At 39.8% G+C, this 26872-nt stretch overlaps 2 protein-coding genes across 2 annotated transcripts in view; both read right to left on the minus strand.

Moving 5' to 3' along the window:
• dnajb6b (DnaJ heat shock protein family (Hsp40) member B6b) overlaps window positions 1-14999 on the minus strand; it is a 30794-nt gene extending 15795 nt beyond the window's left edge. Inside the window, exons 1-5 of the mRNA XM_034146937.1 lie at window positions 14879-14999; window positions 8246-8314; window positions 5331-5440; window positions 1941-2021; window positions 1686-1790 (exon numbers count right to left, since the gene is read on the minus strand). Coding sequence (XP_034002828.1) covers window positions 1686-1790; window positions 1941-2021; window positions 5331-5440; window positions 8246-8310 — 361 coding nt within the window. The 5' untranslated portion in view covers window positions 8311-8314; window positions 14879-14999. The remainder of the gene's footprint in view (window positions 1-1685; window positions 1791-1940; window positions 2022-5330; window positions 5441-8245; window positions 8315-14878) is intronic.
• A 3624-nt stretch (window positions 15000-18623) lies between these two features.
• The window catches only part of ube3c (ubiquitin protein ligase E3C), a 45717-nt gene continuing 37468 nt past the window's right edge, over window positions 18624-26872 (minus strand). Inside the window, exons 21-24 of the mRNA XM_034149049.1 lie at window positions 25614-25802; window positions 25439-25505; window positions 23407-23537; window positions 18624-19463 (exon numbers count right to left, since the gene is read on the minus strand). Of these exons, the coding sequence (XP_034004940.1) occupies window positions 19293-19463; window positions 23407-23537; window positions 25439-25505; window positions 25614-25802 (558 nt within the window). The 3' untranslated portion in view covers window positions 18624-19292. The remainder of the gene's footprint in view (window positions 19464-23406; window positions 23538-25438; window positions 25506-25613; window positions 25803-26872) is intronic.

A 26872-nucleotide genomic window follows, 5' to 3' on the forward strand; every position in this document is an offset into this window, starting at 1 on the left:
ACACACCACACACACACACACACACACACACACACACACACACACACACACACACACACACACACACACACACACACACACAGTTATTACATCTGCTTTTGTTTTAATACGGAAGCTATTTTTGAAAGCATTCCAGTTGAGTGATGTCGACGTTATAAATCCATCCTCCGCCTGCGTCTGAACTCCATATTTAGAGCTCCTGCACATGCCTCCAATCAGCCGGACAAACCAGGGCAGATCACACACCCACCCACCCACGCACACACACACAGACACTCATACACAAACCCACACACACATTATACATACACAACACACACTCAAACTCACCCCCACACACACAAAACACCCCCACACAAATAAAAAAACGCTGTTCGAGGGAAAGAGCAGGACTTTAGATTAGATAGAGACAACAGAGAGACAGATAAAAGAAGAAACAAATTCCAAATGTCTTTTTTTAAATTGGGTTACGATCATAAAGGAAGTCGAATTGTAAGAAAAAGTCAGACATTTTGAGAAAAAAGTTGAAAATTGTGAGAAATTTGGGAATTCTGAGACGGGTCAACGGTCAGACTTATTTTAACAATATGTCTTTGTAGTGAGAAGCCTTTATCTTTCCCATTACACTTTCTCTACTTTAAAGAGTCCTCTCCTGCTCATGTTCAGGTGTATATCAGTATGTAGTGTCTCTACTTTAAAGAGTCCTCTCCTGCTGATGTTCAGGTGTATATCAGTATGTAGTGTCTCTACTTTAAAGAGTCCTCTCCTGCTGATGTTCAGGTGTATATCAGTATGTAGTGTCTCTACTTTAAAGAGTCCTCTCCTGCTGATGTTCAGGTGTATATCAGTACGTAGTGTCTCTACTTTAAAGAGTCCTCTCCTGCTGATGTTCAGGTGTATATCAGTATGTAGTGTCTCTACTTTAAAGAGTCCTCTCCTGCTGATGTTCAGGTGTATATCAGTATGTAGTGTCTCTACTTTAAAGAGTCCTCTCTTGCTGATGTTCAGGTGTATATCAGTATGTAGTGTCTCTACTTTAAAGAGTCCTCTCCTGCTGATGTTCAGGTGTATATCAGTATGTAGTGTCTCTACTTTAAAGAGTCCTCTCCTGCTGATGTTCAGGTGTATATCAGTATGTAGTGTCTCTACTTTAAAGAGTCCTCTCCTGCTGATGTTCAGGTGTATATCAGTATGTAGTGTCTCTACTTTAAAGAGTCCTCTCCTGCTGATGTTCAGGTGTATATCAGTATGTAGTGTCTCTACTTTAAAGAGTCCTTCAGGCAGCATGATAATGTCTTTTAAAGGTTGACCCTAAAAGCAAAAATGCTGCAAAGTACAGAAGTATGAGCATCAAAATATACTTAACAGTATTTAAATTATGCAGATTTCAGAATAATATTTATGCTATTGCTGGATTTTAATTTATGATCCTCAACACAATTTACATTTTGGGTAAAAGAGGTATCTTAATCCAAAATAATAATACATTAAGATCCATATTTTTTCCAAATTGAAATACTTAAGTTTGAAGTACCTCAAAAACGTACTTAAGAATTCTCCATATTGTTTATCCTTCTCAGCTCATCTGTGTTTATGTGTGACCCTTTCTTAGGACTCTTCCTACTCTATAAAGAAACATGAAGCACCGTTAGTGCCTCGCCAGATTTAAAGAGAAAGGGACTCACCAAAAAAGGTCGCAAACGGATCACTGCCGCCGAAGAATTCCCTGAAAACGTCGTCGGGATTTCGGAATGTGAAGCCGCTGCCTCCAAAGTGACTATAATGACCTCCTGGAAAGAAACACAGACGTTTAAAGTGAAAAATCACGACCAGGTTTATGAATGCTGCTATCAGAAGAAAATACAAATGCACGGTGATTTTAATATTAGAATTGACTGCAGATTTGTGTGAATATTTAGTCATTTTGAAAGTGTCTTCACCTCCTTCTCCTCGTCCTCCTCCTCTTCCTCCTGCTGAAAGGCCTTCTTTGCCGTATCTGTCGTAGGTATTCCTCTTGTCTTCTGTTGAGGGAAGAGAAGGACTTTAGATTAGATTAGAGACAACAGAGAGACACAGAAAATAAGAAATGGTTATAATCACAACTGTGCGGAAGATGATGATGAAAGCCATATGTGATTTTATTTGGGAGATCTGAGATAAAAGTCAGAGAAATTGCAAAAAAAAAATTGAATTCTGAAGAAAAAGAAAAAGGAATTCTGAGGAAACAAAATTGAATTCTGAGACTTGAATCAGAAGTCTGAGATGAAACTTGAAATTCTCAGGAAAAAAATCACAATGAGCAAAAAACTTGGAATTCTGAAGAAAAAATTAAGAATTCTGGATAAAAATAATTGAATTCTGAAGAAAAAAACAAGGAATTCTGGGGAAAAAGTCGGCAATCTGAGACTTAAATCAGAAGTCTGAGATTACATTTGGAATTCTGAGAGAAAAAGATTTTAATTCGGAGGAAAAAAAGTCAACTAATGTCGAAATTCTGAGATTAAAAAGTCATAATGTTGCAGTACCGCCTTTGGCCACAACGAATATTGGGCACAGAGTCCGGCGCACTTCCTGGGGGCTTGGTCTGAACACATGTTGATAACAGGGGGTGTTTCTCAATGTCGAGTACGCTTGCTTGGTAGCACATGTCTTCCGAGCGTCTTGCTTCAGAAGCGAGGCAAGAATACTTCCTGACATTCAGAAAACGAAGTGTGGAACAGGCTAGCAAGTGTGCAGGTGTGCGTCATATGAGAGGCCCCGCCTCTTACATCTTCCGCCACAGATTTGGGGAAATTGGTCCGTGTGCAAAGCATTGTGGGGATTTTAAGACCGCGGAGTCTACACATGTGCGCCGGGCTCGGTAGAATTCCAAGTATGCTGGACATTGGAACAGTCCTTCGGCGGCACTCGATGACGTAGCATGCTTGAAATAGTGGCTCTGGAGCATCCTTCCTCGACATTGAGAAACACCCAGTTTATCAAACGTCTAAAAGAAAGTCAAACTAAACTCATGAACTCTGCAATCATTTCTTACAACGACATCTCAAAGGTCAACGAACCTGCCTTCTGAGACCGGGTGTGTGCTTTAGAACTGTAATAATAATATAAAATAAAAACACGACAGGTTTCTGTTTCGTTCTCAAACCTACGTTACATTTCCTCGCGCTCACATATTTATTCTTAAAATGACGTCCAGTTCTTATATTCCTTATTTTATTAAGCAATGATGATTTTGGTATAAGTGGCTAAACCTAAAGACATCAATGAAACAGTGTTAATTTTGGCAGCTGTTTTTGATTTAGTCTTAGTCTTAGTCTTTAGACGAAAATGGTTATTAGTTTTAGTCACATTTTAGTTATTTCTATCCTTCATAGTTTTAGTCGACGAAAACTCAAAACGTTTTAGTCTAGTTTTAGTTGATGAAAAATTACATTTTAGTCTACTTTTAGTCAAAATGTTTTCTCTCTTTAAACTAATTCAGTTAGGCAAATACAGGTTTCTGAAATTGTAATCAAGGTGACAGCATCAAGTGTTGACATTCGTAAAGCAACATTTCATTCTCTTAACACTTTACTTGTGTAATATCTAGGGATGGGTATCGCTAAGGTTTTCTATGGTACTACTAGTCTTATCAATACTGCTTATCGATCCGGTACTTTAACGGTATTCTTGTAGGTACTTTTTGTTCTTTTTTAAAGGAAAAAATGAACAAATTGTTAACCGAATTAATTGCTTTATTTAAATGTGAAATAAATGAAATATATATAATTATGTTAAAATATTGTACTGTACTTGAGTAAAATGTTGAGGTACTTGTACTTTACTGGAGTATTTAAATGTTTTGCTACTGTGTACTTTTACTCCACTACATGTATTTAATCCCTTTAGTTACTTCACAGATGTGGATGAATGATGTGAAATATAACCAAGTGTTAAATCAGACTTTAGTTCCACCTGGAGTAAATCCACAAGCTACCCTGCAGTATACAAAGCCATTCAAACTAGCTGCACCTTTACCAGCTTTGAGAACACTTTAATGATCAATCATTATAAAACATATCATATATATTATTCTGAAATGGACCAATCTGCACAATGACTACTTTTACTGTCGCTACTTTCACTATATTTTGATGAGAATACTTTGACTTGAGGAACTCTTTCTACACTATGGTATTTTTTTACTTAGCTACAAGATCTGAGTTCTTCTCCCACCTCTGCACACCTGATGTGATAACGTTACTCGTAATTGGGGCAACAGAGCTACGAGTTAAGGAAGTCGAAAATTGTGCATTTCTCCGACTGAATATGACGCCTTTTGGCCGGCTGTTTGGACAGACTACTCTACTCGTGTCAACGCGCTAACGCGAAAACATGGCAAACGAGCTTTGTCCACATCGAGCCTTGTAGTGTCTCTATACTTCTGAACGCTCCGTCCCCGGCAGATCTCTGTGTGCCGCTGCAGCGTGTCTGTTAGGCCCCGCCCCCGCACACAGAGAGAGAGTTAGGCCCCGCCCCCCGCACACAGAGAGACAAGGGAGATCGCTCTTCTGGAGTGAAGAGAGCGGAAATAATGATATTGCAAGTTAGAAATGTAAGATGCATTTTGACAGACAAGACGGACACTTGGGGGGAAATACCCTGCATTTTGAATGTCCGATAGTCCACCATTAACACCTTAGTCCCGTCTCGTCTCGTCAACGAAAACTAAATATACATTTCGTCAAATTTTCGTTATCAAGAATCTATTTTTAGTTCGTCATCGTCTCGTCTTAGTCATGTAAAAAAGGTCGTTGACGAACATTTTTCGTCATAGTTTTCGTTGACGAAATTAACACTGCAATGAAAATATAAAAGTCAATAAATACATTAATTATTTTGATTTGACTTCCATTTTAGATTCTTAGCATTTGCTGTAAATGGACATTTTTTTACGCAGCGACAATTTTCAAAGCTATATTGATATAATAATGATTTGTTTATGTTTGTGTGGGCTTTTAGGAGAATTTAAAATACTAATTTTTGTGCAATTTCTTTAAAAAAAGATAGGGATTATTTAACAATTGATTACTGATAACTTGTGAATTTATTGATGGTTTATTTTGAGTTTAAGCAACAGCTACTAAAGGATAAATAGAAATGTCTTTGCTGTTGTTTACATGTTGATTTTGTCATTCTTATAAAGATTTCGCCCAAAAGAAGTCAACAGTCTACTCTAAAGGACTTTGAATAAAGACAAATAAAAGTTGTCGTCCAGTCTCTAACGTTGAGGAAAAACATTGTAAAAAGCCCCAAAAAATGACGTCATATATTCATGAACAAAGCCTCACCGTCTGAGAGCACTTCATACGCCTCTGAAATCTCTTTGAACCTTTTCTCCGCTTCGTCCTTGTTGTCGGGGTTCTTGTCCGGATGCCACTTCAACGCCGATTTTCTGTAACTGAGACACAAAAAACATATTAAAATATAGAAAAAATGTGTGCCATTTAGATTAGATTAGATTCAAGTCCTGAGACAATGAAATGCAGTAAGCATCGAATAATAATACAATATCATAAATATATACATCTGACAGTATTGATATTAAACTATAGATCAGACAGACAGACACAATACAGATAAATAGGAATATATTATACACCGTTATTGGCATTTTTTATATACTATGAACACATGAGTATTCCGTAGAAAAGACAGTTGTGTGGACGGTTTTATAAAAACAGATAATTTGATATTTAAAAGGGTCAGATATGTGAAATAGAAAGTGTTTATACATCCCCTCTTTCACAGTCTTTTTTTAGGATGGCAACCAGGCCTACACTAAAAACACAGGAACCCCCTTCAGACACACACACACACACACACACACACACACACACACACACACACACACACACACACACACACACACACACACACACACACACACACACACACCACACACACACACACACACACACACACACACACACACACACACACACACACACACACACACACACACACACACACACACACACACACACACACACACACACACACACACACACACACACACACACACACACACACACACACACACACACACACACACACACACACACACACACAACACACACATCACACACACACACACACCACACCACACATCACACCACACACACACTCCTTTCCCTCATCCAAGCAGAAATAACAAAGACAGCCTGAACTCGCTTACGCTGCATCAGCTGTTTTTGCTTCTAAGCCCGGCGGCAGTGAAAAAACACAGCCATGATGCGGACAAGACCACAAACTGAGAGTGACACAGTGAACAATTCAGGGATTCATCGCCTTACAGTCGGATCTATAGTGACTAGTCTTTGTGATGCTCGTCTTTGTTGAGATTTGTGACTGGTTTAAAGCCTGGTTAATGGGTTCAGCAATGCTGTCTTTGTAGTGAGAGACCAGTAAAAGCAGCAGAAGCCATTATATAAGAGGACATATCCTGCTGATGTTCAGGTGTATATCAGTATGTAGTGTCTCTACTTTAAAGAGTCCTCTCCTGCTGATGTACATACTGATATACACCTGAATATCAGCAGGAGAGGACTCTTTAAAGTAGAGACACTACATACTGATACACACCTGAACATCAGCAGGAGAGGACTCTTTAAAGTAGATGCACTAAATACTGATATACACCTGAACATCAGCAGGAGAGGACTCTTTAAAGTAGAGACACTACATACTGATATACACCTGAACATCAGCAGGAGAGGACTCTTTAAAGTAGAGACACTACATACTGATATACACCTGAACATCAGCAGGAGAGGACTCTTTAAAGTAGAGACACTAAATACTGATATACACCTGAACATCAGCAGGAGAGGACTCTTTAAAGTAGAGACACTACATACTGATATACACCTGAACATCAGCAGGAGAGGACTCTTTAAAGTAGAGACACTACATACTGATATACACCTGAACATCAGCAGGAGAGGACTCTTTAAAGTAGAGACACTACATACTGATATACACCTGAACATCAGCAGGAGAGGACTCTTTAAAAGTAGAGACACTACATACTGATATACACCTGAACATCAGCAGGAGAGGACTCTTTAAAGTAGAGACACTACATCCTGATATACACCTGAACATCAGCAGGAGAGGACTCTTTAAAGTAGAGACACTACATACTGATATACACCTGAACATCAGCAGGAGAGGACTCTTTAAAGTAGAGACACTACATACTGATATACACCTGAACATCAAGCAGGAGAGGACTCTTTAAAGTAGAGACACTACATACTGATATACACCTGAACATCAGCAGGAGAGGACTCTTTAAAGTAGAGACACTACATACTGATATAACTAACATCAGGAGAGGACTCTTTAAAGTAGACACTAATGAAATACACATGACATAGCAGGAGAGGACTCTTTAAAGTAGAGACACTACATACTGATATACACCTGAACATCAGCAGGAGAGGACTCTTTAAAGTAGAGACACTACATACTGATATACACCTGAACATCAGCAGGAGAGGACTCTTTAAAGTAGAGACACTAATAGAAATATCAACCTGATCATGAGCAGGAGAGGACTCTTTAAAGTAGAGACACTACATACTGATATACACCTGAACATCAGCAGGAGAGGACTCTTTAAAGTAGAGACACTACATACTAATATACACCTGATCATGAGCAGGAGAGGACTCTTTAAAGTAGAGACACTACATACTGATATACACCTGAACATCAGCAGGAGAGGACTCTTTAAAGTAGAGACACTAATAGAAATATCAACCTGATCATGAGCAGGAGAGGACTCTTTAAAGTAGAGACACTACATACTGATATACACCTGAACATCAGCAGGAGAGGACTCTTTAAAGTAGAGACACTACATACTGATATACACCTGAACATCAGCAGGAGAGGACTCTTTAAAGTAGAGACACTAATAGAAATATCAACCTGATCATGAGCAGGAGAGGACTCTTTAAACCCCACAGAGACACCTGAGAGTAAATGTAGTGGTGTGTTCAGAGGGTGAGTATAAGGGAAGGTATTTCAAAGCAAGGTTACAGGAAGAAGAGTGGAAACTTTCTGCATTGCAGCCTCTCTGCTCTGCCTCTCCTTCTGTCAGTTTACACAGCTAGAGGGGGATATAATTAACCTATTACACCCCTCTGAGTGGGCGACATTTAACCATAACACTGGGGAGGAAATAAGACACACTTACGCCTTTTTGATGTCGTCTTGCGATGCATTTTTCTGGACTCCTAGCATCTGGTAGTACTCCAGCATGGCTCTGTATGTGGAGATTAAGAGAAGTTCTGTTAGGACATGTTTGACGAGATAAAGCCAAACCGAGCGTGGCCATGTGTGACGAAAAGATACCTCCTTTCCAGACCCGAGGGGTGCATTAGTGGAAAGGGTTGCAATGTAATCAACTGCACGAAAATAGAGATGCAGGGGGGGGGGGGGGGGAGAGGACAGCTAAGCTAATACCAGCAAAATTACATAATAAGCAGGTGATCATCCCTTAGCCTGAGGCGGTTACAAAGAAAGTGTGGATATAGCTATAAAAACCCCTGGAGGTCTTTTTCATGACCTCATGCCAAAGTTATGAAGCTTAGCCTCTCAAAAACAAGACAGAACAGGTCTGATGAAAAAAGGATCAGAAGATATTCAGGGCATCTTTTCAGGGACGTATTTTTACCAATACGGCATGAACAGATCGACAAAGCACTCACAACCTCTGATTTAGGAATATTATAACAACTGCTGCAAACAGACCTAGATCTATAGAGATATATCAAAGTGTTAGGCTGTAAAACACTTGCAGAACACACTCTCTAACGTAGGGAAGTAACCTTTATGATATGTTTGCCTTCAGGTGCCTTATCCTCTGTGTTTGAAACCAGTTTTATAATAGTTTGTCTTTCTTTAATAAAAGGTTAACACTTTCCCAGTGCCATATTTTCTGCTGTGGGTGGGATTTAAAAGCACGGCATGTCACAAGATTTCTGTCAACGCCTGTACGAGCAGATCAGCCTCTGGTTAACACGCTCTGTATGAAAGAGAGGAACTGAACAGAAGACCTGTTTCCTCTCCTGTGTGAAAGTGACAGAGTGTAACAGTTCATCTATGTGTGCTTTAACTTGTAAGGTCTTATTAACTTGGACAAAAAGGGGAAATTGTGGTTTCTTGTTGGGTTATCTCGACCTAAGACGACATGACACCCCTTTTTTATTAATAGATAATGCTACTCTTAAAACACACTTCTTCTCCCTGGCCTTATAGTCAGAGCGGAGCACGACTACCTGACTTTTCCCTGTGTTTTTTTTTTATATATCTGTTGTAATTTATTGTCTTTTATTGTGATTATAGTAATGTGTTTTTATGATTGTAGTATTTATTACATGTACAGCACTTTGGCCCGACCAAAAATCGCTTTTAAATGTGCTTTATAAATAAACTTTGATTTGATTTGATTTGATAGTCTTGCACATAAGACATTTGTTGGAACCAAATCATCACTATATATATATATTATATATAAAAGATATGTCAGGATATAAAACACACCAATTCTCTGGATAACAGACCTTAGACGAAGAAATGTCGTCACAACATATCGAGTAAAGCTGGTAAATCACACCCAAAGTTGCATAATTGAAAAAGAGACGTTCTAGGTTCCTTACCACGCCTCAACGCTAACAGAAAACCCAACATTTAGACCCATTTTTGTCTTTCTAGGAGCAGCAGAAACTTATATGAGTAGCAACACTAAAACAAAGAGGAAATGCCAATAAAACACACCATCAATCACCGGGAGGTATCTCAGCTATCGCAATAAAAATGATAAACAAACCAGTGAGATCTACTTACCAGTCCACTGTGTCCTGTTTGTTTGCTATTAATACCCTGTGGCCTTTGCAGTTAGAGAGAGAGTGTGTGTGTGTGTGTGTGTGTGTGTGTGTGTGTGTGTGTGTGTGTGTGTGTGCATGAGGCAGTGCCAGTAAGCGCCTCCTGGTTAAAACATTGGCACCAAACTCCCTCTTCGAATGCTTGAATCACACGGTAACTCTGTTGAATTCCCCATTAACTGATTCCCATCTTATCAGCAAGAAGAATGTCCTATTTTTCTGTTACCACGTCCAAATATAGACCAGAATCTAAATACTTGAAGTTTTGTGGTGGACGTTCTTGCAATGAGCTGGTGAAAGAGTCGTCTGTAATGATGTTTTTGCAAAGGAGGCACACGGAAAGCAAAATGTGAACCCACAGTTTCCTCTGGGTTTTGTCTAAGAATTAAACCACTTTGTCCCATGTTCATCTTCCTAAATTCAGCCATTACTGACCCACTCACCTGCCAGCAGTTCACCTGCAGCAGCTGGGAGTTAATGGGACACTAGAACGGCTAAAACTTGTGGATCTGTGATAGCAACTCATAACTAAATAATATAAACTCTACGCCCCTTTTTGACTATTGAAGTTAGCTTCTTTAGCATCATTAGCTGTGCTGAAGTGTTTCCCACTGATGTACAAGAGTCCCTTTGTTTACATTCCCATTCCTCTCTGTGTAGGCCTGAAGCCACACATACTTTGAAGTGGAAGTATAGAAAATCTGTCTCTTTTTTGTTGTTTGACGTGCAATACACAACACCGCAGCTTTGAGACATGACAAACTACTATTTCCTGCTCGGTGCCAATCTCTGTTTTCACCAGAAAGGGTGCAGCAGAGGCGTCATGTTGCACTCATAATGTGCAGATTTAAGCCTCGTGGTATATAGCGTTACGCAGCAAACCCAGATCTGATGGATTTGAGCTCCTGCAGCGTAAATAAAACGATGTGGGTCAGTCAATCCCATCATGCTTCAGTGAAGAAGAGGTATAAAAAGTTATCAGACAGAGAGGAAAAAGGTTTTAAAATCCTCCTGAAACAAACTAGTGGGAGTCAAAAAGACGTAGTCCTTCTGGGTGATTGTTAATGAGGGCAAAGTAGTCATTTTTAACATACTTTTAACTGTATTTTCTATATTTTTATAAAACTGAATGTGTTATGGGATCCTCACACAAACATCTCAACATATAGGGAGTTTCCCCATTGAAGTGTGTATTTATAAAGAGGGATGACAGTAATGATAAGTCTCTGTCATGGTGGTAAACTGAGGATAACAACGTTTACCACTGAGTCATTTTAGTATTATGCTTTTCCATCTTTGCAGCTGAACTGTCTTCATAACGCTGATTTTTAAACTAGCTTCAATGTCTCGTATGATTTGCCTTCTTTTCATGTATTTTGCGTGTGTGTAGTTTCTCATGTGAAGCACCTTGAATTGCCGTTGTGTATAAAATAAGCTTAATCTGCAAGGACCTGTTTTTCCTGTTATGACTGTAATTGAACAGCTGGTTGAAACAAAAGCTCAAAATATCTCTTGGATTTCAAGGTAACGATAAGAGGAAGCAAGAAAATGAAAAGGACAAGATGACCTTGTTCTGCTTTGTCTGTGTCTGTAGACTTCTGCTGTGGTGGTTTGGTTCATTTACGAGGAATTAAGACTCTTTTTACGAGTTTTAAAGAAGACCAGATGTTTAAAATCTGTGCAGTGGCTACCTGTGAGCGTCAGAATTAAGTTTAAAACCCTTGTATTTGTTTTTAAAGCTCTTACACATGCATTTGGTCTACCTATGTTGTAAATGTATTATTACATTACATTACATGTCACTCTAAATTAGGGCTGTGCGATTATGGCAAAAATCATAATCACGATTATTTGGGTCAATAATTGATATCACGATTATTAAATACGATTAATTGCACAGCCCTACTCTAAATATTACAAAATGTTGGGGCCTTGAAATCTCGTCTCAAGAGGGTTAAAAAACACTGGCCTCAGTCACTCATGAAAGGAGATATTAAAAAGTATCTCAATATTCCTATTGGCTGAAAAAAGGCTGTTAAATATACTGTCTGTCAGTGAAGAGCGCATGGGAGATGCCTTTGTTCTGCATGATGAGCTCTCTGTATTACTCACTACGTGATGACTGACTACTGGCTCAGGCTTTTTTAGGCAGGGAAGACACTTAAGGGCTCGCAAATGGAAGAACGCTGAAGAAAAGGGAAGTCTGAAAGAGCTTATCAAAGAGATATACTATACTATAATATAAGGCACAGTTGGAGTATAAGGAACACTTCGAGGAGATGTTGTACAGTAGTAGAGCCATGCAAGGTTTGACTGCACTTGTAATGCAAAGCTTGAGTTGATGAGGGTGATGAAGGAAATGACTGAAAGCATGTGCAATACATACATTCAGTACTGTGGGCAAAAGTTCAGCGCACTAAGTTCAGCACACTATTGCACTAAGTTCAGCACACTATCCCACTGAGCCACAGCCTCCTCTCCCCTTATCTTTTCGATTTACACACGGCATCTATTGCACGTCTGTCCGTCCTGGGAGAGGGATCCCTCCTCTGTTACTCTCCCTGAGGTTTCTCCCATGTTCCCCTTTAAACTGTGGGGTTTCTCTCTGGAAGTGTTTCCTTGTACGATGTGAGGGTCTAAGGACAGAGGGTCTAAGGACAGAGGGTCTAAGGACAGAGAGTCTAAGGACAGAGGGTCTAAGGACAGAGGGTCTAAGGACAGAGGGTCTAAGGACAGAGGGGGTCGTATTGTCATACTGATATTCTGTACAAACTGTGAAGTCCACTGAGACACATGTAACATTTGTGATATTGGGATAAATAAACATTGATTGATTGATCCTCTTGATCGTAGCTATTTATAAGATTTGCTTTTAAAATATGAACCCTCAGGTCTTCTGCTACTGTCCTTTTAATTATAATTTAATCATATATTATTAATTTAATCATACCTGAAATGAACAAAGAGCAACAACTAAGCGTCTATTTATTGTTACGCCCCACAACCTTTTTAATTTGGCTTTTAATTTAATTGTATTTATTATAAATTACATCCTTTTTTCTATTTTTCACATTTATTTGTATTCTTGTTTAATTCAGCCCTGTGTTGACAGACTTCTGTTGGTTTTAACACTTCTCCTTTCAGTTCATATTATCATTATTACACCATTAAAAGAAAATAAAAGTGTGGTTTCATATCACAGAGCTATCCAGCAGCAAGCCATCTCAATTGGTTAATTGATTTTTAATGTGGTTCTATTGTAGGCAGCTTGTATATTAAGTGGTTATATTACTTAGGGGATAATAAACAAATGCATAATGAAAATGCATTACTGACTAGACCTTGTCTTAATCAATGTAATAGGATATAGATTAGTATTGGAAGCCAACAACGTGACTGGAATTTCCCCAAAATGACAAGTTATCATCTCTGAAGTCTTACTTTACTTTCTATTTAAGAACATCATATCAGTATCAGTAGGACATCAGGAAATTGGCTCATAAAAGAGGTTGATCTATGATCACAGAAACTCATCAGTTATTACAGACAGAACAGTGCCAGCTTATCTCTTGGTTTCAATCTCTGACTAGACTTTTGGTTTCTGTCTAAGATGACAAACTAGTTCTCTGAAATGAATGCAAACCCAGCCTCAATATATATTAGGAGATTTAACAAGCTTTCAACAAAGCCAGTAGGTCTGACAGTGTTTTAAAAACTCTCCAACACCACTACAAATCTCACGTTAACAAGACAAGAGGAACGGAAACACAGCAGACCGAACAGAGACACAGGAGACAGTTTAACACACTAACAAGGTGCACCTAAAGTGATTTATAGCCATATCCAAACAGGGGGTTTTCACAGGGAATCCATGTAAATGTGAACAAAAACACAGGGAACCCATGTTTAAAATGTGGGTCATCTGGTGCCCTTTGATTAATCAATTATAAGATCTGTTCTTTCAGCATTGTGTATACAAATTGGTTGTCTTTATACACATTTCACACGATGCAATTAAGATGTTGTGGTTTTTGAATCCAGTGGAGGATGCCATGTTGTTGTTGGTGTTAAAACTCATTATTAAACTGGTTTTGGCAGTGAAAACAGACTGGCCTAAAGTGAGGAAACAGAAACTGCACTTTCTAGAAGCTTCCATCAACAGATTGTTTGACAGATAGCATGAGGACATTAATAATAATAGCTAAAAACGTTAAAACGTTACATAACAAGTGAAAACATCCCTAAAAATACTTTAATATTGCTGTGGTAGTCTCGTATCCATCTTGGCTGGGGAAAGGAAACATAAAACTATGTTTAGATCTCACATTTTCCACTTTATGGTTGACATATGTTCTTATAATAACCATAAAACCGACAGCTAACGAAGGGTCTCCTAAAGCTAGCATTGTAGCTAACCGTTGCTAAGTTACCAAATGTTCGGTTATGATAGCTAGCTAAAATATAAGCAGTCAAATATTATTTTAAACTAATGTGTGTGTATTTTGTTCATTTTTTGTTGATTGTATGCTTTATGAGGCTTAATGGCTGGATGTACATGATTGGCTTTTCCCAAAAATGTGTGATTTACCAAATTTGAAATCGATATTTTTCTTGGAAGCCATGTTGTTTGTGGATGACTTTATAATAATAATAATAATATTAATTACATTAACGTTAGCGGAAATTGAAGTCTGGTCTGTCAACAAAAAAAACGACATATTTAATTAAAAAAAATATATAAATATTAATTGTAATTCATGATAACCGATGATAGCCGAAGATAGCCGATGATTTCCGAGGACATCAGGTTGCGACACACAGCATCCCCACAAGTAATCGAGTGTAAGACGATAAACAAACACCTCCATCGGTGTTTTAATAAATAACATCTTTATTGACATGTACACAAACGCACCTGTGAAGTTTGGAGGAGAAATGCTCACCTGTTTTAGAGAAATCTCGTCTCAAACAGCCTCCCTTTCGTCCCTTTCTCCTGCTGTCTCTTCGCCTGAGTGAGAATCTGTTCCCGCTGGTGGCTGTTGGTGGGGTGGCCAGATCTCGCGAGAGTAGCAGCCAGATCTGGTGGGAGAGTTCAACCAACCAGGTGTGAGGAGATTTTAATTAATAAATTGCTAGTTATTTAATTGTTTTAAAATAAGTTGAACAAAAACTTACTTGATTTTTCATGATTTTTCCAGTCCTTTTTTCGGTTAATTTTCTCTTACTTCAAAACATTATTTTTCCTTAAAAAAAGAAATGTCTTATTTGATTTTTTTTTATGTGAATTTTCGTTGTTTTCTTAAATTGTCTCACTTGATTTTTCTTGATTTTTTGTTTGATAATTCGTGCTTTTGTTGTGAAAGTATTGGTTCACACCAGTTTTCTGAATACTTTAAAACAGATCTTTTAAAAAAAGGAATATCTGCATATACTATTTTAGTAATATATTGTAATTTCCAACTAGGGTCCATCTGGTTATTAAACTTAAAGATATTATCTGCAAGTGTATGCACTTTGTTTACTTTGACTGAAAGCAAGTGGTAGTCAAACAGGCTGCAGGCATGAAAGGGGCTTTTCTGAAACCACAAAGAAGGTTTTTCCGAGGTGCCCTTGAACGCACCACGTCAGTGAGCGTTTCACTGACTTCCTACACATCCATGCTAATACTCAAAAGTACGAAAAGAGTACTGCTTTTTTGTCATGATTATAAATAGTGCATTAACTGAGACATACGGCCTTAAGTATTCTTTAAAAAATAAAATCCTGAACTAATTTTCGGACTTTCTGTCATGCAAAGTAAAGGAAACCAGATTAATGTCTCTAAGCGCCACCTGTCGTGCAGAGTGGGAAACAGGTGACCTATGATTTATAATTATCAACTTGCCATAAAAACACTCCCTTGCAAAAGAGGAATGAAAACCAACAGCTAGGGATCATGCATTTTGAAAATATAGTGACTCAGAAGCCTGTCTTTTAGTAACTGTGTGACTGTAGTGACCTTTTTCACATTGCAAAGGGCACAGGTGTTACTAACACTAACAATTACATCCCTTACATCTAGAGGGCCCTAATGCTGCATTAATCTGTTTTACTGGGACACTTAAACCAACAAGAACCACCATTAATGCACCGTGAAAATCTTCCTTATCTCCTCATTTTGAATTAAAACTAACATGCAGTTCACAGACACCTGAAATGCCCTCTGTCTCCCACACAGGTGTTTTTAAACTCTTTACTTTTAATGCATTTATGGTCTGTCTCCAGATTATCTCTCAGAAAATCATACCTGCTGTCCTCAGGCAGGAAACTCTTGCTGTCATCAGACCTACGCTAAAAAGGCCAGATAAGTTACAGTTAGGCACCACAACTGGAAATAACCTCCTTAATATGTGTGAGAATATATTTGCATTTCTGTTGGTTTTCTACAACTTAAATTCCCTTACTGTATGAACCCTGCACATTAAAGACGATTCCTTGCATGTGTACATAGGCTACTTGGAAATAAACATGATTCTGTGTCAGATTTTTGGCTTTTAGAAGCACATTTGGATGCACCAACATGGGTGCACCAAGGTTAACATATCAGTTATAAAAGTCCAAATGAATGCAGGAATGGGCTTCCTTTTTTGTTTTTAGCTCAAAAGGCAGGGAAGGACACGGAGGATGTGGGTAAAAAGTAAAAAAAAATAGAAAGCGTGCAGGCTGAACTCATCATAACCCAGAGCAGCAGAATGAAGCAGGGCAGGTTATTGCATTTTTGAACCGAATCGAGGCTGAAATTACAGACTGGCATTGATTTTAAATTGAAAATGAAGGTCGTTGGTGCCGTTAAAGTCCGTCCGAGGCTCTTGCCAGCAAAGGATACCCAATGAAAATGACAGATGGCTATTAATTATCCCGGACATTATGGCCAGTCAGTATCTAATTAGACTCATTGAGCGGGAGGAATCACAGCAATAGATATCAGGTCATTTTTCATCATGCAGTCGATAGCTTTCTCTAAACCACACAGACGTTTATATGCTTTTCTTTGATTGCTATGACTGCAGATTGTAGACTAAGCTGCAGCTGCTGCTTCCAGGCAGATGTGTGTTACTGAGAAATAAGGTCGGCCCACTCCCTGTTCATGTCTGCACAAGCAGAGTGCACTCAAAGCTCAGCACTGTTGCACAAAATACTGCAACGTGCTGTATACACCAAAATAATACGTCTCTACTTTAAAGAGTCCTCTCCTGCTGATGTTCAGGTGTATATCAGTATGTAGTGTCTCTACTTTAAAGAGTCCTCTCCTGCTGATGTTCAGGTGTATATCAGTATGTAGTGTCTCTACTTTAAAGAGTCCTCTCCTGCTGATGTTCAGGTGTATATCAGTATGTAGTGTCTCTACTTTAAAGAGTCCTCTCCTGCTGATGTTCAGGTGTATATCAGTATGTAGTGTCTCTACTTTAAAGAGTCCTCTCCTGCTGATGTTCAGGTGTATATCAGTATGTAGTGTCTCTACTTTAAAGAGTCCTCTCCTGCTGATGTTCAGGTGTATATCAGTATGTAGTGTCTCTACTTTAAAGAGTCCTCTCCTGCTGATGTCCAGGTGTATATCAGTATGTAGTGTCTCTACTTTAAAGAGTCCTCTCCTGCTGATGTTCAGGTTAGCTGGTCGGCTCTGTTGTGAAAGGGAAGACCACAAAAAGCATAATAGGTACTCTTTAAAATTGTACTTTTTTCATAATAATATATATTTTAAAAGTGTCCAGGTGTCACCAGTGATGAGCTGAAGTTTATCAATTATTAAGAAAATAATAAAGTGTCCAATTTTGCTTAAAGTGTCTCGCAAATGCAAAATTACACACCTATAAAATGCAAAAATGTTCATCATGCAGTACTGCTCTGTGGCCACAAGAGGGCAGTGTGTTATAACTAACCTGAAAGACATCTTGCTGCAGCTCTGAATGTCATCCTGTCTCATGATCAGACCCAGGTATGATCCACCTGCTTTTATGTCAGGCACTGGTTTGATGTCAGATTCGCACATGATAGCACTTTTGGAATAATCCCTAGAATCCTTTCTAATCCATTTGCTGTTTCCTTCGCCTGCAGCAAAGATAAACAAGCCTAAAAGCTTCGATTAGCTCTTAAAAACCGCCGAGCATAAAGCTTCAAAGTATTACTAGGCGCACTGAGGATGATTCATAACGCCACGCATTAACTTTGTCACTTACAATCCATCACGCCGTAATATTATTTAATAAATCTCACAGTAATTGAGATGAATCCCTCATTTCAATGACAAGTCCGCTTTTTAAGACCCAATTATCACTTTGAGCTCCCTGGGAGAGAGGGGGGGGGGGGGGGGGGGGGGGGGGGGGGGTGGGGGGAGAGGAGGAGGAGATGAGGAGGAGGAGATGAGGAAGAGGAGAGGGAGGAGGAAGATGCAAACATGGCCTGGGTCCAGAGAGCGCTGGATTTGTCCCTCAGAGGGCAGGTGGATTTACGAGGGCCCATAATGCATCAGCAGGACCTGGCCCATAATGCATCAGCAGGACCTGGCCCACAATGCATCAGCAGGACCTGCTCAGTGTTCCCTAACTGGATGTCAGAGGCCATAAAACTCCAGGGAGCAGATTTCCCCCACAATGCACTTGTTCTACGTGTCTTCTCATTGCTGTAAATCACACGAAAAAGAGACTTAAATGCAAAAAAGAAAAGTGGATTTATTCGTTTCCATACACTCTTTTTCTTTGCACCCTGTCGTTCGTCTTACCCCACGGATGTTCCTCCTCACCGCCGAGGCGTCCACTCAAAAGAAAAACTGTACAAATACTGAATAAATGAATAATACAAGAGTAAACATATACATATTCACAAATCCATAATCATAGAATCATTTCCCCCCCCCCCCAAATTTAGTCCAGCAGAACGAGCCACTCCCACTCCAAAGACGGCGCCGTGCGGTTCCTTTATCGCAATATTACATCGTGGATAAATCGCAGAATCTGGCCTCGATACACAGAAGCTCCCTCTGTCGCTATATTGCCTATTTTTGTTGTTTTTTTATATATATATGACGCCACTTCATCTTTGGTGAAAATAACTTCCAGTTGACGTTGGATCACGCAAGAGAGCGGCGGGCGGCTTCTCTTGTTTTAAATTCACGCGCGTGATTAAACATTTAAATTACTTTAAAAGGATAAAAAAAAAGTCTTCTTGTTGTTCTTCCGTGTGCAGGTGATCACGTCCTGGTCTTGGCACGCACACACACACTCTCACACACACACAGTAAATCAGGCAGGTCAGTGCATCATTTTTGCTTCCCCTACTCTCTCTCTTTACTCCGTCTGAAGTCTAGTTTCTGCGCTCAGCTCAGCTCAGCTCGAACCCGGCGGAGGACTCGATGGCGTACAGCAGCTTGTTCCTCATCAGGTTCTCGTCGCAGAACTCGGGAAGTTTCAGCAGATTCATGCACGTGCTGGCGGTGGGAAGACGCTCCAGATCGTTCCCTCCGTGGTGGATGCAGAAGGCCGGGTACAGCTCCTGAGAGGGGGCAGACGATAGCGGTTAATATCAGAATGTGACAAAAAAAAATAGGCAAATATTTACAATGTAAAAGGACGTCATGTCGGTATGAGTGCAACCAGAGGGGAATTGAAAGTCCTGCAGCATTGGTTGATTAGCAACAAGGAGAGGCGAAGTCCCTCCCTTTCCGGGGGAGCTCCATGGGACCTTATTTAGGAAAAAGTATGCATTGAAGTCAATGGCGAGAGAAAGATTATCTCTCGATCCCGTTTGAATTGTGCCACGAATTACACATATGATGTTTGTCAATTTAAAAGATAATTTTGCAAGTCAAAAAAATTAAAATGTGTCGTAAAACTGTGAAGTAACACTTTTTTTTTGTGAAACCGCTCAATGAACTCCATCTCCCGTCTCGCACCACACACCCAGACGGCCGTCACGTTGGCACATTTCACTTCTTTCTTTCAGAATGAGGCGGAAAGTATTAAAAGAGGTGAAAATCACTCCAAGTCTGGGCATGTTGAGAGCTGTACATACACACAAGGGGAGTTAGTCGGTTCCTAAGAGCCAGCATGCGGGACCGGGAATCTGGGATTTGTAGTCTTTCTAGTTGCGTATTTTTCATTTTACGACAAACTGACTTTTTTGGAAATTATTTTTTAAATTGACAAACATCATATGTGTAATTCATGGCACAATTCAAACGGGATCAAAAGATAATCTTTCTCTCTCCATTGACTTCAATACAAACTTTTTCCGAAATAAGGTCCCATGGGTCGGAAGTAGATGGGCGGGACTTCGCCTCTCTATTGTAATGATTTATATATCAATGGAGATCATAACCTTTAATTATAAGTCAATATGTTTAGAGATTGATATCAACATCAGAGACTGCACCGACCTGCAGAATGTACGGGAGTAAAAAGAACAATATTGGCTTCTCTTATCTGAACATGGACTTGTAGGAATTTTCTTTAAAACATTTTTCACTTAATTATTTTATTATGGGTGTATGTATGTGTACATGTATACATATAATTTTGTTTATCTGTGTGCGTATTTAATTACGGAATAATATTTGTATTTCTTTACCCTGCAACTGGATGACTAACGGGAGGGCGACCTCTGTATAGACTCTGCTTTCTGTGTCCTGCTTCTTTCTACTCATTGGGTTTGTTTCTGGGATGTTTAAACTGTCTTATTGTTGAAATAGTAGAATAAATTAATTACAGGTTTTCTTACTGTTAATCAGAGATGTGGAAGTACACACATCCTTTACTCAAGTAGAAGTACAGATACTTAAAAATACTCTGGTGAAAGTAGAAGTACTGACTAAACTTCTTTACTCAAGTCAAAGTAAAGAGGCTTTGAAATGTACTTCAACATGTAAGAAGTAGAAAGTACAGGTATTTGTGTTCAACATGTAAGAAGTAGAAAGTACAGGTATTTGTGTTCAACATGTAAGAAGTAGAAAGTACAGGTATTTGTGTTCAACATGTAAGAAGTAGAAAGTACAGGTATTTGTGTTCAACATGTGAGAAGTAGAAAGTACAGGTATTTGTGTTCAACATGTGAGAAGTAGAAAGTACAGGTATTTGGGTTCAACATGTAAGAAGTAGAAAGTACAGGTATTTGTGTTCAACATGTGAGAAGTAGAAAGTACAGGTATTTGTGTTCAACATGTAAGAAGTAGAAAGTACAGGTATTTGTGTTCAACATGTGAGAAGTAGAAAGTACAGGTATTTGTGTTCAACATGTGAGAAGTAGAAAGTACAGGTATTTGTGTTCAAAATGTAAGAAGTAGAAAGTACAGGTATTTGTGTTCAACATGTGAGAAGTAGAAAGTACAGGTATTTGTGTTCAACATGTAAGAAGTAGAAAGTACAGGTATTTGTGTTCAACATGTGAGAAGTAGAAAGTACAGGTATTTGTGTTCAACATGTAAGAAGTAGAAAGTACAGGTATTTGGGTTCAACATGTAAGAAGTAGAAAGTACAGGTATTTGTGTTCAAAATGTGAGGAGTAGAAAGTACAGGTATTTGGGTTCAACATGTAAGAAGTAGAAAGTACTCCACTGCTTCCCATCTCTGGTTGGGAAGCAGTTTTACTCAAGTACTGTACTTAAATACAAGTTTGAGGGACTTATACTTGGTTATTTCAATTTCATGCTATGGTAAATCGTGTACTTTTTACTCGTAACAGAGTCTTCCTACACTCTGACACTTCTACTTTTACTTAAGTACAAGATCTGAGTACTTCTCCCACCTCTTCCCCGTACTATTAATCGTCTGCTGGTCCGAAAATAAGTATTTGTACTCCACTACTTCCCTCCTCTGTAATGTCACATCGGCTGCAGCCACGGAGAGAAATTGGACGCCTAATGAGACACGGATCCAAAGCAATGACTGTCAAAGCCCACAGGGGGATAAATGTTAAACGACAGACATTAAGCTAATAGGTAGAAGTATACATTTAGGATATCAGGCTGGTGTTTGAAAGGCATCGAGTGGGAGATGACCCTTGGATGGGACGCTGTTAATGATCATTTCATGTTGTCTATCTGGCATTTTTTAAATCAAACCTCGTGGTGATGAGGCCACGGTTTCCATCAGCGCTGATTTTTTTCCATCCCGCTATTTTAAAAAGTTAGCGTACACATTCAGCGTTGCGATTAAATGGCTCTTCGGGGGCTCGGCCGTAATGACCCCATTTTTCCGACAATTACCGTATTAAACTATCGTTGCTTATTGAGAACGTGCCATTAGCTCGGCTATCATTCTGGGGGAAAAGGAGCGTTTCCATCATCTTTTTTAAATGGCTTCTCCTGACAAGACCTATTTCTCCTCTAATGAATCCTGGGCCGTTTTCACGACAGCTAATTAAGGCTTCGCTGGCTCAGGGTCAAGAGGCCGATTTCCCCCACGAATTACCGCCCTCTCCGGCCTGAAGAAGAGACAAGGAAGGAGGGGAGGGATATATCTACACACTGGCCAAAGTCAAATTGATTAAAACAGGAGGGAACGCTGCTCTGACGCTTTTTAAGGAGAGTTTTGTTCCTTCTCTCTGCTGCAGAACTGCAATTAGGGTGTCCTAACTAATGACAGTCATAAAGAGTCCTAAAACCAATCATACGATGATTACAGCTTCTGGTTAAGACACATCAAAAACTCCCTAATGGCCCCGAGCAACACTTTCTGCTTTTTTTAATCCTGATCTCAAACTGTCTTAAGTGTCCCACAAATCAAGTCAGGGAGAAGGTAAAAACGACGTGCAATTAGGAAATCATTTCAGGAAGAGCAGCGGTAATGATTCAGCACTGAGAGAAAATAATGTTTAGAAGATTGAGTTCATATAACAGCTGTTTCCTGTCGTGTCACACAGGAGGCAGGAGTTTAAAAGTTCACCCTGTCCTCTCGTATGTAGTGTCTCTACTTTAAAGAGTCCTCTCCTGCTGATGTTCAGGTGTATATCAGTATGTAGTGTCTCTACTTTAAAGAGTCCTCACCTGCTGATGTTCAGGTGTATATCAGTATGTAGTGTCTCTACTTTAAAGAGTCCTCTCCTGCTGATGTTCAGGTGTATATCAGTATGTAGTGTCTCTACTTTAAAGAGTCCTCTCCTGCTGATGATCAGGTGTATATCAGTATGTAGTGTCTCCACTTTAAAGAGTCCTTTCCTGCTGATGTTCAGGTGTATATCAGTATGTAGTGTCTCTACTTTAAAGAGTCCTCTCCTGCTGATGTTCAGGTGTATATCAGTATGTAGTGTCTCTACTTTAAAGAGTCCTCTCCTGCTGATGTTCAGGTGTATATCAGTATGTAGTGTCTATACTTTAAAGAGTCCTCTCCTGCTGATGTTCAGGTGTATATCAGTATGTAGTGTCTCTACTTTAAAGAGTCCTCTCCTGCTGATGTTCAGGTGTATATCAGTGTGTAGTGTCTCTACTTTAAAGAGTCCTCACCTTGAATCCCAGCAGAGGAGGTCTTGAACAGCTGGTGACGAACCTCAGCAGTTTGCGTTTCTCCTCGTCTGTGAATCCTTCCACGACCTCCCAAAAGGTCTCGATCACTGGGTGGGTCGCTGTGTATCCGCCTACAAAGAAATGTAAATATGTGACCCACACTCATATATCTGGTCGGAAAATACTTATTTTAGGGAAAATGGCAAGGAAGTCGGACAAAAAGACACGATCAAGTTGTTTATAATTAGTTTAGTTGGATATGGGAGCATCAGCATACCAGTGCATGAAAGTCAGGAACAGTCACCTCTTATGCTTCGATTCTGAACATTTTTAGACAAAGAGACACTATACAGTGCATTATGGGAAATGTAGGATTAAGTTTAGTAAAATGTTGGAGCATACTAGGTAGGGCTGTGCAATTAATCGTATTTTAATCTCGATTTTGGCTTGCAACGATTACGAAAACAACGTAATCGAAATAAAACGATTATTATTTTTATAAAAAATAAAAAAATGTAATTATTATTTTTTTTTTTTTTTTTTTGGGGTTTTTTCAGTTGAATTATACTTAAAGTTCAGGGTAATCAACTGTTAAAAACATACTGTTCACATTTTTGTTTCAATAAATGGATGTTTTCAAAGTAAATGGATAATCGCTTTTAATAATCGTGATATCAATTATTGACCAAAATAATCGTGATTAGGATTTTTGCCATAATCGCACAGCCCTACTACTCGGGTATAAAAGTCAGGAAAAGTCACATCTTACGCTTCTATTTTGAAAATGTTTTGCTCTTTATCCCATATCGTTATGGAAGTTCAATATTAAACTGCTTGAATAAACCTATAACGGTACGTCCACACGGTTCCGTCGCGTGGAAGCTCGTCGGTGGGCGTGTCTGGCGCGCGACCAACAACCAATCACATTAATCTCCCGCCCCCGGACACACAACTAAGCACGCTGTTTGATTGGCTAGCGCTTGTACTGGCATATGATTTGATTGGCTGGCGCTTCCGTCGACGCTTGAAAAGTTGAACCTTTCTCAACTTTCAAAGCGAGCAACGGAGGCAAAGCCACGCGACGGAACCACAATGCAGTTCGGCAAAGCGTGACGTCACCCCGTTGGGAAGTGAATGGGAAGCGTCTCCGTTGAAGCACGCGACGGAACCACAATGCAGTTCGGCAAAGCGTGACGTCACCCCATTGGGAATTGAATGGGAAGCGTCTCCGTTGAAGCACGCGATGGAACCACAATGCAGTTCGACAAAGCGTGACGTCACCCCGTTGGGAAGTGAATGGGAAGCGTCTCCGTTGAAGCACGCGACGGAACCACAATGCAGTTCGGCAAAGCGTGACGTCACCCCATTGGGAATTGAATGGGAAGCGTCTCCGTTGAAGCACGCGATGGAACCACAATGCAGTTCGACAAAGCGTGACGTCACCCCGTTGGGAAGTGAATGGGAAGCGTCTCCGTTGAAGCACGCGACGGAACCACAATGCAGTTCGGCAAAGCGTGACGTCACCCCATTGGGAATTGAATGGGAAGCGTCTCCGTTGAAGCACGCGATGGAACCACAATGCAGTTCGACAAAGCGTGACGTCACCCCGTTGGGAAGTGAATGGGAAGCGTCTCCGTTGAAGCACGCGATGGAACCACAATGCAGTTCGACAAAGCGTGACGTCACCCCGTTGGGAAGTGAATGGGAAGCGTCTCCGTTGAAGCACGCGACGGAACCACAATGCAGTTCGGCAAAGCGTGACGTCACCCCATTGGGAATTGAATGGGAAGCGTCTCCGTTGAAGCACGCGATGGAACCACAATGCAGTTCGACAAAGCGTGACGTCACCCCGTTGGGAAGTGAATGGGAAGCGTCTCCGTTGAAGCACGCGACGGAACCGTGTGGACGTACCCTAAGTGTCTATTGGCATCACAGTTAGTTGAAATACTTTGACATCAGTGACTAAAACAAGAGAATATTTTACACAAGGATAAAACAACAACAATCAACACGTGAAGCTGTTTTCCTCTACCTGAGTAGTTTGTGAAATTCTTCAGGTCATCGAGACAGATAGGCACACGAGCTCCAGAAATCAGCACCTGTTGAAGTCAAAACAGACACTCTGTAAGCGGTGAAAATGTCACAGATGCATGGGACGTTTTTTAGGTATTTTTTGGGCAATGTTTATATATTTTGACCCAGCGTACCTGTATCTCCTGCTGGTCGAACATGCGCAGCCACTCCAGGTTGACCACGTTGGCGAGGCCCTGTCTGAAGGCCAGGCAGTGGGACCGGATCTGTTTATTCAGCCTATAATCGGCCACCAGGTGGATGTAAGCGATCCGATTGGCCGTGGTCACAGGAATGTCTTTGCCCCCCGTCTTTAGCTCCACCACCTGCGACGAAACACAACATGGATTTAGACGTTTTTCCACAGTTTGACGATGAATTGTCCTTTTGCTCATGAACGTTTCTAACTCAGTGGAATGACCCGGAGGTGGCAGCCATGATAAGAGCTGAGTGATGAGCAGGTCAGCGTTTTCTATCACTCAAACCCACTTTACCCGTTAAAAACTGCACCTCAACCCACATTTCTTATGCTTCTTTCTTATTAGTTATCATATAATGCATATCATTGTGTGTCTTGGCGGCAGAATGACTTAAGAAAGAGAGAGAGGGATTTAATTGTGCCAGGTGGATTTCATTCAATCACAGGAAGGTAATTAAAATGTTTTCGAAGAGCACTTTGATTAAAGGTACGGCTCGTCGTGTGTGTGTGTGTGTGTGTGACTGTGTGTGTGACTGTGTGTGTGTGACTGTGTGTGTGTGACTGTGTGTGTGTGACTGTGTGTGTGTGTGTGTGTGTGTGTGTGTGTGTGTGTGTGTGTGTGTGTGTGTGTGTGTGTGTGTGTGTGCGCACGTTTCACTGTTCCTAAATATAGCGGGAACATCTGGTCCAATTTAATTTGGCCTCAACTTCTCTCTTCGCAGTTTTATAAAAGCTGTGTGTAGGACGTCATCAAAACTGACTACATATTAACTGGTAAAACTATTAAGCTGTTTACGTGCATTAAATGTGATCTATTATGTGTGTTTTAAGTATTTAATAATCACTTTTACAACTATGAGTTAGTAACTGTGGGAGCTTTTGATGTTTGCATCACTTTTAAAAATGTATGTATGGAGTGTGCTCCATACATACACACTATGCTCCATGATTAAGGCTCTAATTATAATAAAGACTATTTCCATCAACATTTAATTGCTGTGCTTCAATACTGCAAATTAGGGTCTGTAAAATATTAGAGAAAAAATAACATGTTTTGCAAAATAACGAATATACAGGAATAAATCAAGAGAAATTCAACTCAAATATTGTATTTTAAAGTTAAACACACCAATTATTAGGCTACAATTAAGAGGGTAAATTAGCTAGACGTCTTATAAAACTGTTATAATAAACACA

This window comes from Trematomus bernacchii, unplaced genomic scaffold, assembly GCF_902827165.1.
Source record: "Trematomus bernacchii unplaced genomic scaffold, fTreBer1.1, whole genome shotgun sequence".
In the NCBI taxonomy this organism is placed as follows: Eukaryota; Metazoa; Chordata; class Actinopteri; order Perciformes; family Nototheniidae; genus Trematomus; species Trematomus bernacchii.